Here is a 12821-nt window from a genome sequence, read left to right on the forward strand (position 1 = left end):
GTCAGGAAGGGGCTGTGTATTGGCCAATGGGTGGACCTGAGAGGTAGAGCCAATGAATGTGGGTGGGAGAGGCGTGAACTGGAAGGAGTCGGGCCGAGTGGGAGTTCGTAAAAAACTAGGCGGAACACGAGGCGGGGGCGGGGCCAGAAAGCCGAAGGGGTGGGGCGCACGCTGAATCCTAAGTGGTGGGAGCGCGAAGATGGCCGCCGCTGAGGAGCCAAAACCCAAGAAGCCTAAGGTTGAGGCGCCGCGAGCGCTGAGGTGAGCGCTACCCTGCATAGGGTGGTGGGTGACGGCGCCTATCTCTAACCAGAGTCTTTCTGTGATTGCACTATCCTGGCGCTAGTGTCCTTGCTGCCGGCGTGAGGCCCACACGCATGTTCCGCTCTTCTGGGAGCTGGCCACGTGGCTGTGACCTCTTGCTGGTACCCGCCCATTTTGGCGAAGACGCCTTTTCCCCGAAGCAGTTCCGGCATCCCTTGGCCAATGAGAGCGCCAGTCGGGTGGGGGCGGGGCGAGCCGGTGGCTGGCGGGCTGGGGGCGACACGTGGGAGTCCTCCGCTGGGCTGTTGTGATGGGCAGGTGTTACTCAGGAGGACCGAATTCAGCCAAAGCCACAGGCAGTAAGCTCCAGTTTCCTGGGGGTAGCCAGGAGGAGGTTCAGCTACTGCTCTGCCCAGGGGCGAAGACAGAATATCTGGGGATTTTTCGTAAAGTGTCGCAGAAGGGTGACTTGGTCTGCCTTTTCTTCCACTGTCTGAATGCCGGCATTTTTGCAGTCTGTGGGCCTGGAACCCAGTCCCCGCCTCCTAAACTTTGTGTGGGCAGCAGTCTGCAGATTGGATAGGAAAGGCTGGTTTTTCTTTTTTTCTTTGCACATTTTGGAAGTAGTGCGGACAGTTCTGTGACTAACACCTATCTCACATGTGACTGGTGTTTCAATTTACATACAAGAAATTGTTAAATATTTCTTTTTTTAAAATATTTTATTTTTTTATGTTTAGAGGGAAAGGAAAGGAGAGAGGGAGAGAAATACCAATGTATGGTTGCTTCTCCTGCGTCCCCTCCTGGGAACTGGCCTGCAGCCCAGGCATGTGCCCTGACTGGGGATCAAACCGAGATCCTCTGGTTCACTGGCCCACGCTCAATCCACTGAGCTACACCAGCCAGGGTAATATTTTTTAATATAAAGTTCAGCGTGGCTCAGACCTTGATGGTTTTGAATGTTTATTCGAAAGCATTGATTTTTTCCCACTACAAATAGACATACCAGCTTGATTTAAAACTATTGGGATTATACAAGGCAAATCTCATGTCTTCCAACACAACCCATCTTTACATCCCAAAGAATGAATTATTCATAATTGAGAAAAGGTCAGGGGTCCAAATCCCTGCCAGTGCCTTTAATGTATTTCTGCTACCTACAGAGGGTTAGTGTTTCCATCGTGTACGAAGAAATTAAATTTAACAATTCAGGATATTCTGTTTTTACTTTAAGCTTTCAAACTACAGAGTGAAGCAGCAATTTCAACCCATGCGCTTACCTGGTGTGCCACAGAATTTTTAAAACATAATACCTGAATAGTCAGGGGCACTGACCTCTTTTCCTTTAGATTTTAAAACACAATAGCCATCTGTTATGAAAGAATCAAAATTATACCTATTTTTGTCAGATTGACAAAAAGTGTATTTTTTGGTGTGCTGCAGAATTTTAGTAATTAGCTTATGTGTGCCGGGAGATGAAATAGGTTGAAAATAATTGGAGTGATTTTCAAGGGCTTTTGAGTCACACTTATCTTGTAAGATCAGAGACATGTCCTTTCCCTAATCTCTCCATTATTAGAATTATTTCCTTAAAAAGGTACCTCCTCCACAAAGTTTCCTTTACCAAACTGGAAGAGAGATGCAACTTTTCCCTACCATCATTCTAAATACACTGCCCTTAGATTTTCCTTTATCCTCATTTTCAAAGTGCTTTCCTATATTACAGATGAGGAAATTGACACCCAAGTGAAATAATTAGTCGTTTATTGTTTGACTTTACTGTGCCTACTTTCATAAACCACCCAAGGTATACTTCTCTGTTCTTATGCATCATTAAAAATAATGATAAACAATGTTTAATACTTAAGTATGTTTGTGCTAGCACTGTTTCAGCACTTTACTTATTTTAACTCATTCAATCCTGCAACAACCCTATAAGATAGATACTGTAATTATCTCCATTTTACTGAGGAGGAAACAAGCATAGAGAAGTAAAGTAATTTATCAGATCACCTATCTAATAAGTGATGGGGTTGGGGTTTTAATCCAGTTAGTCTGATTCAAAGTCTGTACTCTCAATTACCATGCTATACTTACTAACATCAAGCAATTTATCCCAAAACCCTAGTGAATTGTTAACTCAGTTTTGTTTCTGTACTACTTTTGCTTCTGTTTTTTGTTTTTGTTGTTAATATACATAACTTTTATGTTGCTGTAATATGTGGGCATATGATACAAAATAATTCTTATAGGTTGTATTTTGTACTATATATATACACAAATGACATACAAAATACATTATATATGTGTGTGTGTATATATATATATATATATATAATACATATATATATAAAGTATTTTGTATGTCATTATTGTCTATTTCAAACTTGGAAGTCTTTAGGCAACCAAAACTCATTTTATACACTATCTACTTAGTGCCATCTGTAGACTTGAAGTTAAGAGGTTAGACACTTGAGTACTGGGACAAATCTGTTACTTTTGTGTGAAGACCCTTTGGAATTGGCTGCTCCTACTTTCATTGTATTAGTTTGGCTTTAACATCATAGTGTGGTAATGCATTGAGTGGTTAGCCTGTCACAGGTGGGCACAGGTAACCAGGTTTTTGGTGATTGTGGACAAAGAATTGAACTGAACACACAGAGTTTACAGCAGAAAGATAGAGAGCAAATTTATTAAGCAGTAGTACACTCCACAGAACCTAGGAGCAAGCCAGCTCCCAGCAGAGACTGACCTCAGGGGCTGGAGGGCTTATGTTCTCATAGGGCAGATATTTCCTGGCTGGTTTTGGCAGTCTTTTATTGTGCATGTACAAGTAGTTATATTACTTCAAAGCTACTGTGCATGCCGCCTCCCATGATTTTCCTTGATTGGCCAGCAGGGAAGGGGGTCGCACAATGTTAATTTATTATTAATGCTATTAAAATGAAGCAGGGGTCATGTAGCATCTTCTGTGCAAGTGCATTCATGAGTCAACATACTTCAGCACTTTTCCAGACATTGGGAACAACCAGTCTTAGAACAGGGTTTCTGTCTTATATCAGTGTCCTTTATCTTAGTCCTAGGGCACCTCCAGAGTTTCCTCCCTTCTGACTATCCTGCCTCAAGACTGCGTGCATTATCTATGATGACTAGTTTGACAGTTCAGGGGCTAGCTACCAGTTTTGCTTAACTTTTAAGGAGAATGGCTTAGAAAGCCTGGCATAGTTTAATGTATAGATCATTCAGTGGGGAATAAATAAACTTATGAGTACATTTGCAGATACCAGGGAAAAAGGATTTAGACCTTTATGGGAATTTCAGTTAGCTCTGGAATAGTGATTTTCAACTGGGGCACATTTGGCAGTGTCTGGAGTCACTTTGGTGGAGGTGCTACTGGCACCCAGTGGGTGGAGTTCAAGGATGCTGCTAAACACCCTATAGTGGGAAGCCATCTACAACAAAGAATTATTCAGTCAGGTTTGACAATAGTGTTGAGATTGAAAAAACTATGCTCTAGGGGAAAGGTGTCAAACTCATTTTCACCAGGGGCCACATCAGCCTCTTGGTTGCCTTCAAAGGGCCGAATGTAATTTTAGGACTGTATAAATGTAACTACTCTTTAACTAGGGGCAAGGAGCTTTACATTCAGCCCTTTGAAGGCAACCATGAGGCTGAAGTGGCCCCCAGTGAAAACAAGTTTGACACCCCTGCTCTAGGGAGAGCATCTGACAAATCTACCCTCCCTTTCTCAACTAGCCATTATTTTTCTAAGCTGGATTGCTTTTCAGGGTATGGCAGTTACTGAAGTTGCAAAGAAATAAGCAGGCTCTAACATGATTTCATGTTGGGTTGGGGCCACAAAATAGACCAAACTTTAACAGTGTGAGACAGGATACTAGGTTTTTTCTATGTGCTAATTTATTTAATCTTCCCAGCAACTTGTGAGGTAGGAGTAATGATCCCTGTGTTATAGCTGAGGTATTTAGGGCTGAAAGAAGTCAAGAAGCATTTTTAGGAACTGCTCTCTAGATTAAGATATTCCATGAAGATTACCTATATTTAGGACCTTGTAGTTTTCTTTTCTGTCCTTTGGAAATCTCATCCAAGTTCATTTCTTTAGCGGTCACTGCTCAGAGGATACAGTTTCTTCCAAGGCTTGTTCAGCACGTGCCAAGTCTGTTTTTTCAATCAGTATTTTAAGTGACTGCTATTTGTGGCATGGTGCTAAACATTAGGTACCTATATATAGAGAAGTAAGACCCAGGTTCCATTCTCCTGATGTAAATGAGTGGCGTTTGGTAAAATGCTACCTAAGGGTTCTGGTGCATGATAAGAAGTAGGGCGGCTGGCGTTATAGGAAAGTTTGTTTCCAGGTAGAAGTGGGAGGGAGTCCCCTTCTTGGGGACATACAGCAGAAGGTGTATGGAGTCCAGGCATTGTATTGGGTGATTTCACATGTGTGATTTTTCTATCTCTGTATCCTTTAGCTCTCAGACTCTAATTTTACTCTTTGCTGAATATCTCCTACTGAGTGGCTTGCTGACACTTCAAAGTCATACTTATCAAACTAAATCCATCTGTTGTCCTAATCTGCACCTTCATCCATGGTTCCTGCATCTAGTAATGGCCCCATTAATTTATCTTTCTCCAAAAGTTTGGAACCTAGATACTTGATTCATTTTTCCATCAACATAGAATTATCAAAGTTGATCTTCTTCAGTAATGTCTCTTAAATGCTTTTTCTTTTCAATTTCTGCTGTCACAACTAAAGTTTAGGTCTTATGTAGCTTGGACTTTATATTGGCTTCCTAACTTAGTGTCTCTACTTCCAGTCTCAGGTTCTGCCTAATCTTTTTCAGGCATAGCTCTACTTATTCATCATAGCAAATATTTATAAGTTCTAAAGTTAATGTTAGAAAGGATTCAATCGAGATCTGTAATCATAACTTTCTCTGATATTAGCAATTAAAGATTATTGTAGGTCATGCCTTTTGATAATATTAAAAAGGAAATAAACTATAATTTTCCAATCAGCAAATACTGAGCTTTTCTGAAATTACTGCTTGCTAACCATTTCACTTCCATGGACTCCTACTCATTGAAAACCCCACATTTTAAAACTGTATACTAAACCCAGGAAAAATCATTTGTAAGTATCTTAGGTAACCAAGCAATAGCTTCTCTAACCGCTTCTTCTAACACACATTTATTTCTCTTTCAGAAAATTCTGTGGAAGATAACTTTAATAAAATGAGCCTACTGTTCTTGGAGTGATCTTTGTGAGGATTAAATGAGAGAATAGATGCAGATTGGAAAAGAGAAAGTGTGATTGTGTGTTCTTAGTGTGTTCTTGCACAGTGCCTGATCTTTAGTTGAATGAATTATCAGCATAGCATAGAATGGGACTGATAGCCATCACTTTTCTAGACCTTACATTTTTAATAATGCAACCTAAAATTAAATTGCCTCTTTTTGGATGATATTGCATGTGTTCACTTATACTTGCAAATTTAATCCTTTAAGATTTAGGCTTTGGGCTATGAAAGAAATTGGAAATCAAAAGTCTCCTGAGGTATTTTGTATGAATGCTTTAGTTAGATCCTTTCCTGGACATTATATGGTAGGTCACAGTGAGGCTGGCGGAGAGCCGAGGAAAGCCTGCAGGGATGGTCCTGGGTATCTAAGGGTAAGCATGAAGTGCCTGGAGCCCAGGGGAAGTGGGAAGGGCTCTAAGAAAAAGAGAGGCATTGAAAACTATGTTTCTCATTTTAGGTTTATGCCTAGGCTAAATAGAACATGAGGCTGATACGCCACTTTCTACCTGGAATATGTCTCTACTTCCCTTTCATCAATGAAAATCCTGCCTGTGTGCAAAATGTTCATAGTTAAGTAAGGAAAGGAAAAAATTGAGAATCTACTCTGACTAGTGTGGCTCAGTTGGTTGGGCATTGTCTTCAAAAATAAAAGGTTATGGATTTGATTCCTGGTCAGGGCACATGCCCAGGTTGCAACTTTGGTGGTATGAGAGGTAACCCTTTCATGGTTCTTTTTCACATCGGTGTTTCTCTTTCCCTTTCTCCCTCCCTCCCCTCACTCTAAAAATGAATAAATAAAAAATTTTATTTTTTTTTAAAGAGAAATTTAAAATCATAAAGAGCTTTCTGGTCAGGATGGAAGCCAGTAAAGCAGTGGCTAAGAGCATGGTCTCTGGACTCTGACATTTCGTGTGACTCTTGGTTCTTATTAACTGGTAACCTTAGGAAATTGCTTACTGGTCAATCCCATGCCTCTGCTTTCTTACCAGTGAAATGGGTACAATAATAGTGCCTATGTCAAAAGATTGTTGAGAGGATTTTATGAGAAAGTTACTATAACATTGGCACATAGTAATTCTTCAGTAGATGTTATTATGGTACTATTTTTCTGGTTTTGGCTCCCTACTCTGCTCCACATGCAACAATTACATATTTTTAAAGAGAATGAAAAAATGGAGGTTTACTCAACAGATAAATATTTCCAGGGACTAACGTGGAAAGGAAATAGGTAGTTAGACTCTGAATTCAGGAGATGATAGAAATAACTCTGTGCAGAGAAACTGGAGTTACTGGATCGGCCAAAAAGTCCATTATGTTTTTTCTGTACAATGGCTCTAGTAGTGTTTAGTTTTATTTAACTTCAGTCGAAATATGTTGTTAGCTTGTATTGTGACAGCTGTCATCAGTGTGAATTTAAAAAATGCTTATCAAAATTGGTGAATTTTTGTACAGGCATTTTGATATTGAAGATGGAAGAAAATACACAACAATTTTGGTATATTATGCTTTATTATTTCAAGAAAGGTAAAAACACAACCTAGATGCAAAAAAAGATTTGTGCAGTGTATGGAGAAGGTGCTGTGACTGATTGAACATTTCAAAAGTGGTGTGTGAAGTTTCTTGGTGCTATTGACATTTTGGCCAAATAATTCTTTGCTGTGGGCTTTCTTATGCATTGGAAGGTGTTTACAGCACCCCAGGCCTCTACCCACTAGAAGCCAGTAGTGGAAGAGAGCCGACATACTCAACATATCCAAATAAATAAAATTATTGCTGAAAATGTAAAATGTGTCTTTTACAGAAAAAACTAAACAGACATTTTGGCCAATTGAATAGATATTCTGAATGAAATTGGGAGCTGGGCTGGGGCTGGATGAAAAGAAGGCTGAAATCCTCTGCTTCAAGCTGTTGCTTTAAAAAACCATGGACCTGAAGTGGCGAAACAAGTGGCTGAGCTGCCAGATGGCTCAGCCTTGGGAAATGTAATGTCTCCACTATCACCTAGTACAAGAGCACTGAGTTGGGAGGTACCGGGCTCTGGAAGAGGGGTGGCCTACCTCAGGAAAAAGGAAGGGAAAGTCTGAGCCTGCAAATATGAGGAAGACCATTGCTTAGAAAGTAAACACAAACACCAGGAGATAAATTCACTCAAAATCTAATTTGAGTTATTAGAACAATTTCAAAATAAGCATTTTAAAGATCTTCAAGAAGAGAAATAATAGCCATTAAGAAACAACACGTGACTTCTGCTAAGATGGAGGCATAGGTGGATACGCCGTGCCTTCTCACACAACCAAGTTTAGAGACAACAAAATATTAGCAACAGAAAACACAGCCAGAACACAGAAAATTGAACTTTTCGAAAGTCTGATAACAACAAATTCTTCAGCCTGACCGGTAAGAGGGGTAAAGCTAGCAGCTGGCGGAGCGGGGTTGGACAAGAAAACTCAGTCAGACGGACTCAGGTGCCCAGATCCCAGGTGTGGGGTTGCAGTGGGCGGGCCCAGTGAGCGACTGGTGACCCAGCGAGGGCGCAGGGCGGCGGGTTGACTGTGGTTGCGCATTCCTGTGCAGAAGACCGGTGAGGGAGTGGGCAGTCTGATGGGCCCCCAGCAGCAGGAGGCCGCCATTTCCCCACTCTGACCCCGCCCCTGCATACAGCATCACAACCTAGCGACCTGGGCGGCCCCACCCTGGTGAACATCTACCGCTCCGCTCCTCATACTTAACGAGCCTGAACAGACCAAAAATGGCTTAGGAAGATCTCAAAGCCCCAGAGCCCATAACTCTAAGCAACGAAGAAATAGCAAAACTTTCAGATGCACAGTTCAAAACACTGGTGATCAGGATGCTCACAGAACTGGTTGATTATAGTCACAAATTAGAGGAACATATGAAGGCTAAACTTATTGAAATGAAGGGAATTGCACAGGAAACCAATAGTGATGAAAAGGAAACTGGGACTCAAATCAAGGGAGTGAACCAGAAGGAAGGAAAAAAATAACCAAACAGGAAAATATGAAGAAACAAGAGTTCAAAAAAATGAGGAGAGACTTAGGGACTTCCAGGACATCTTTAAACACTCCAACATCCGAATTATAGGGGAACCAAAAGCGGGAAAGGAACAGCCACCAGTGGAAAACTTATTTGAACAAATAATCAAGGAGAATTTCCCCAATCTGGCAAAGGAAATAGACTTCCAGGAAATCCAGGAAGCTCAGAGAGTCCCAAAGAAGTTGGACCCAAGAAGGAACACACCAAGGCACATCATCATTACATTAGCCAAGATTAAAATGAAGGAGAGAATCCTAGAAGCAGCAAGAGAGAAGGGGACAGTCACCTACAAAGGAGTTCCCATCAGACTGTCAGCTGATTTCTCAAAAGAGACCTTATAGGCAAGAAGGGGCTGGAAAGAGGTATTCCAAGTCATGAAATCCAAAGACCTACAACCAAGATTACTCTATCCAGCAAAGTTTTCATTTAGAATGGAAGGGCAGATAAAGTGCTTCTCAGATAAGATCAAATTCAAGGAGTTCATCATCACCAAGCCCTTATTATATGAAATGTTAAAGGGACTTATCTAAGAAAAAGAAGATAAAAAGATGAACAGTGAAAGGACAGCAAACTCACAGTTATTAACAACCACACCTAAAACAAAAACACTAAAAGGACAGCTAGATGAAGAGCGGAAACATAGAAATGAAGATCTCATGGAGGGTTAGCAGTAGGGGAGTGGGAGAAGGAGAAGAGAAGAGAAGGTACAGAAAATAAGTAGCATAGATGGTAGGTAGAAAACGGGGAGGGCAAGAATAGCATGGGAAATATAGAATCTAAAGAACTTGAGACACATGGTCATAAACTAAAGGGGGGGAGTGGTGAGGGTGGGGGGCTGCAGGGTTGAGGGGAATGAAGGGGGGAATAGAACAACTTTAATGGCATAATCAATAAAATAAAAATTAAAAAAAAGAAACAACATGTTATGAATCCAAAATAGGTTTGATATGAAGTAAATGTCTATGGAAAAGGAAAAATGGAGTTATCGAAGTTAAAACAAAAAGAAGTAAACTTTAGGCCAAACACATTCGAAGGAAAAATTAGCAAATTGGAATATGGTACTGAGTAGTTCACCCAGATGTAGCACAAAGAAATAAAGAGAAATTAAGAGATATGAATGTAAATTGAGAGGCACCGACTTAATCTAACTGTGAGTTTCAAAAAGATGAAATAGTGTAATTGATAGAGAGGCCATATTGGAAGAGATGACGACAGAATTTTTCAGAAGTTATGAAAGACCAAAGGCCTCAATTTGGAAGGGCATTCCAGGCACACAGGGAGATAAAAACAAAAAATCCACACTACAGCTATAGAGATTTTAATTCTAATTTTTATATTAAGATGTATAAAAAGAATCTGAAAATTTAGACACCAAAAATTTATTAGTGGTTTCTTGAGGTGAAAGGATTGTGCCTATTTTTGTTTACTTTATTCTTTTGTGTGTGTGTGTGTGTGCATGTGTATGTGTTTCTTTTCCAACTTTTCTACACTGAACATGTGTATTAGGACTCTTGATTTTAAACTAGAGAAACTTTATATGCATTGAATACATAATTTGACTGAGTAGTGTGTGGGTAAATATCACCATTACAGACTGTATCTCTGAGATACTAAGTAAATCTGGAACTTTGGGGAATAAATATTATGATTTTATTATAGGTTATAATCTTTTCATCTGTACTTCTGAAATCTGAAAAGCTCTGAAAACTGGAAGATATTTAAAAGTTTGAGATGAATTAATTTTATAGCAAAACTTGAATTTATATGAGGCTGTAGTATTTGTCTGACAGAAAAGTATGTGTTTTGCTCTCGAAATACGAGTCTGTTGTTAATGGCATGCTGCATGAAATCTGCCCGGGTAGTTTACAAAATATGTAGTATGTATAGTGTTTTACCTTCTTCAAATCAGTAAATTTCTGAATCACGTAAATTCTGGCCTCCAAAACATTTCTTGCCCCCAAAACATTTCTCGCCCCAGTGATTCAACAAAAGGATTGTGGACCTTTATTAAAAATTTAAATAGCTTTTAAAGTTTGCTGTTTTCCAGGAACAATAATTTTTCATCAGAGTCAGTTGCTAGATTTTTTTCCTGCAGTCTCCATTATACACTTCTGTAATGGTAAATAAATGCTTATTTCAAAGATTGCTTTGGCTGCCTCTGTCATAGCGTTGGTACTGGTTAAGTCATTGAGTTATTCGGCTTTTCTTCCTCTGTAATAGTAACTGACTGAGGTGAAAATTTCTCTTCAACTTTTTGATTTAAAGATTTGGAAGGCTTATTTCACTGAAGTGATCTTACAAACTGAAATTTCACATAGTACTTGAAGAAGGTATGTTTTGAATGTTTTCCAAGGCAGATTTAAAGTTCTTGCCCTCACATGTTTTATTTCTGATGTTTTTGTTTGTACTTGCGGCTTAACACAATTGCTTAAAAAATCTGTTCATCTAGAAGAGCAGTGTAATTAGCTTTCAACATGAGAACATTTGAGTTTTACATTTTTGCTTTCATTGATTGCATGCATGGTGATTACAGCATCTTTAGAATAGAATAAGAAAATGTGTAGCAATTATGTAAGAAATTCTTACTTTCTCAAGGTGTATCAGTTTGGTTATTGTATTAACAGGTTCTCACTATTTTGTCAGCAAGCCACATTTTGTTTTTAGTAAGCCTTGTTATTTTGCTATGTTACTTGCAAATAAAGGGTAATAAATATGAAGGTAGCCCATGTGATCATTGACCACTCACAAAATTAGGAATGACCAGAAATGATACTGAAGTGTTTATTTGGCTACTTGCCTTCTAGAGACCAAGGTGGTACATCACTAGTATAACCATTTCTAAGCCTATCAATTACTAATATAACTGGGAAGTCCAGCAAGATATGACTCACTCTTTGAGTACATATCTTGCCTCTATTGTCCTCTGGCATTGAATTTATTTCTTACACAGGCCATCTTAAAGTAACAAGGAAGGTGGTGTTACTTAACCCCAAGCCAAAAATCTCATGAGCCCAGTAGAAGAGACTTTCTCCCAAAAGTCCAGATATCAGGTTTGAGAATACTCTGGTCCTACATAACCACTAGTGAGCTGATTATTGTATTGGAGGTGGGGGATTTTGGTCCAACTTGTATATATTTTCATTTCTCATCCATGTGTTGTTGGATGCTAGTGAGTGGGTGTGTGTGGGCCTGTGAGCCAGTGGACATTATATGTGTGGGGGAGTGGATGGATGTTGAGGACACTCTAATCACCAACTCTCCCAGGACCTTATAGAGTGAGGGAGATGATGTCATTCCCTCAGCAAAAGTTCTTTATAGTGTATATAGAAAATATTTATGAAGACAATTTCCCTACTCAAATCCTCATTCCTCAAGGCCCAGCCAAAGTCTGTCTTTTCTGTAAAACTTTGCTAATTACCCAGTCTGGAAATGGATTCTTCTCTGGTCGTTTTTAAACTTTACACTTTGCATTATTGCTCCCTACAGTATGTGCATGTTTTATTTCCATTATTGTTGCTCAAAGCCAGGAGATCAGTTGAATAATTCTTAGTGCCTCTTAAGTAATTACTTAATTGCAACATAACAGGCTCTAAATTTTTGTTAAATGAATGAATTCTTAACTCTTTAAAGGTGTTTTAAGGATGTTCGTAGTACTCATTGGTACAAAATGATTTCATGTATTAGATGTAAATTCTTACCTATTCACACGAGTTGATAGAACCTTACCTGAAAATACTGCATGGTTCTTGGACCTTGCATTTTTCTTGTTATGTGGGGTGAGCTTGTATGGGAAATAAATCCAGTACTGGAGGACAGTAGAGGCAAGAGATGCACTCCTAGGTTGCATTTTTGTTTTTGTGACTATAGTGAACTTTAACTGTAATATCGTTTTTTTGCATTGGTGTTACCAAACAAAGAGTTCTTCCACCTGGTACCAGCAGAGCCAAACGCTAAACCCAGAGAAATACAGTGGAGAAAGATTGGCTAGTTAATTATAAATGGTGTCACCCCGGAGAACTGGAGACTAATGCTCAAAAGCCCAAACTCCCCATATGGTGTGTAGGTTGCAGGTTGTATAGGGCACAATCACGAGACACTGTGAGTTAGGGTTTCAGGGTCATACTAGGAACTGATTGGTTGCAGGTGAGGTATACAGGTCTCAGGACAATTCTGAGGTCTGCTCCCGGG

At 39.7% G+C, this 12821-nt stretch overlaps 1 protein-coding gene across 1 annotated transcript in view; it reads left to right on the forward strand.

Moving 5' to 3' along the window:
- The first annotated feature begins 163 nt into the window (after positions 1-163).
- ADK (adenosine kinase) overlaps positions 164-12821 on the forward strand; it is a 596970-nt gene continuing 584312 nt past the window's right edge. Inside the window, exon 1 of the mRNA XM_037130487.2 lies at positions 164-261. Within this exon, the coding sequence (XP_036986382.1) occupies positions 200-261 (62 nt within the window). The 5' untranslated portion in view covers positions 164-199. The remainder of the gene's footprint in view (positions 262-12821) is intronic.

Source organism: Artibeus jamaicensis, unplaced genomic scaffold (assembly GCF_021234435.1).
Source record: "Artibeus jamaicensis isolate MK-2021 breed Jamaican fruit bat unplaced genomic scaffold, CSHL_Jam_final contig_332, whole genome shotgun sequence".
Taxonomy (NCBI): Eukaryota; Metazoa; Chordata; class Mammalia; order Chiroptera; family Phyllostomidae; genus Artibeus; species Artibeus jamaicensis.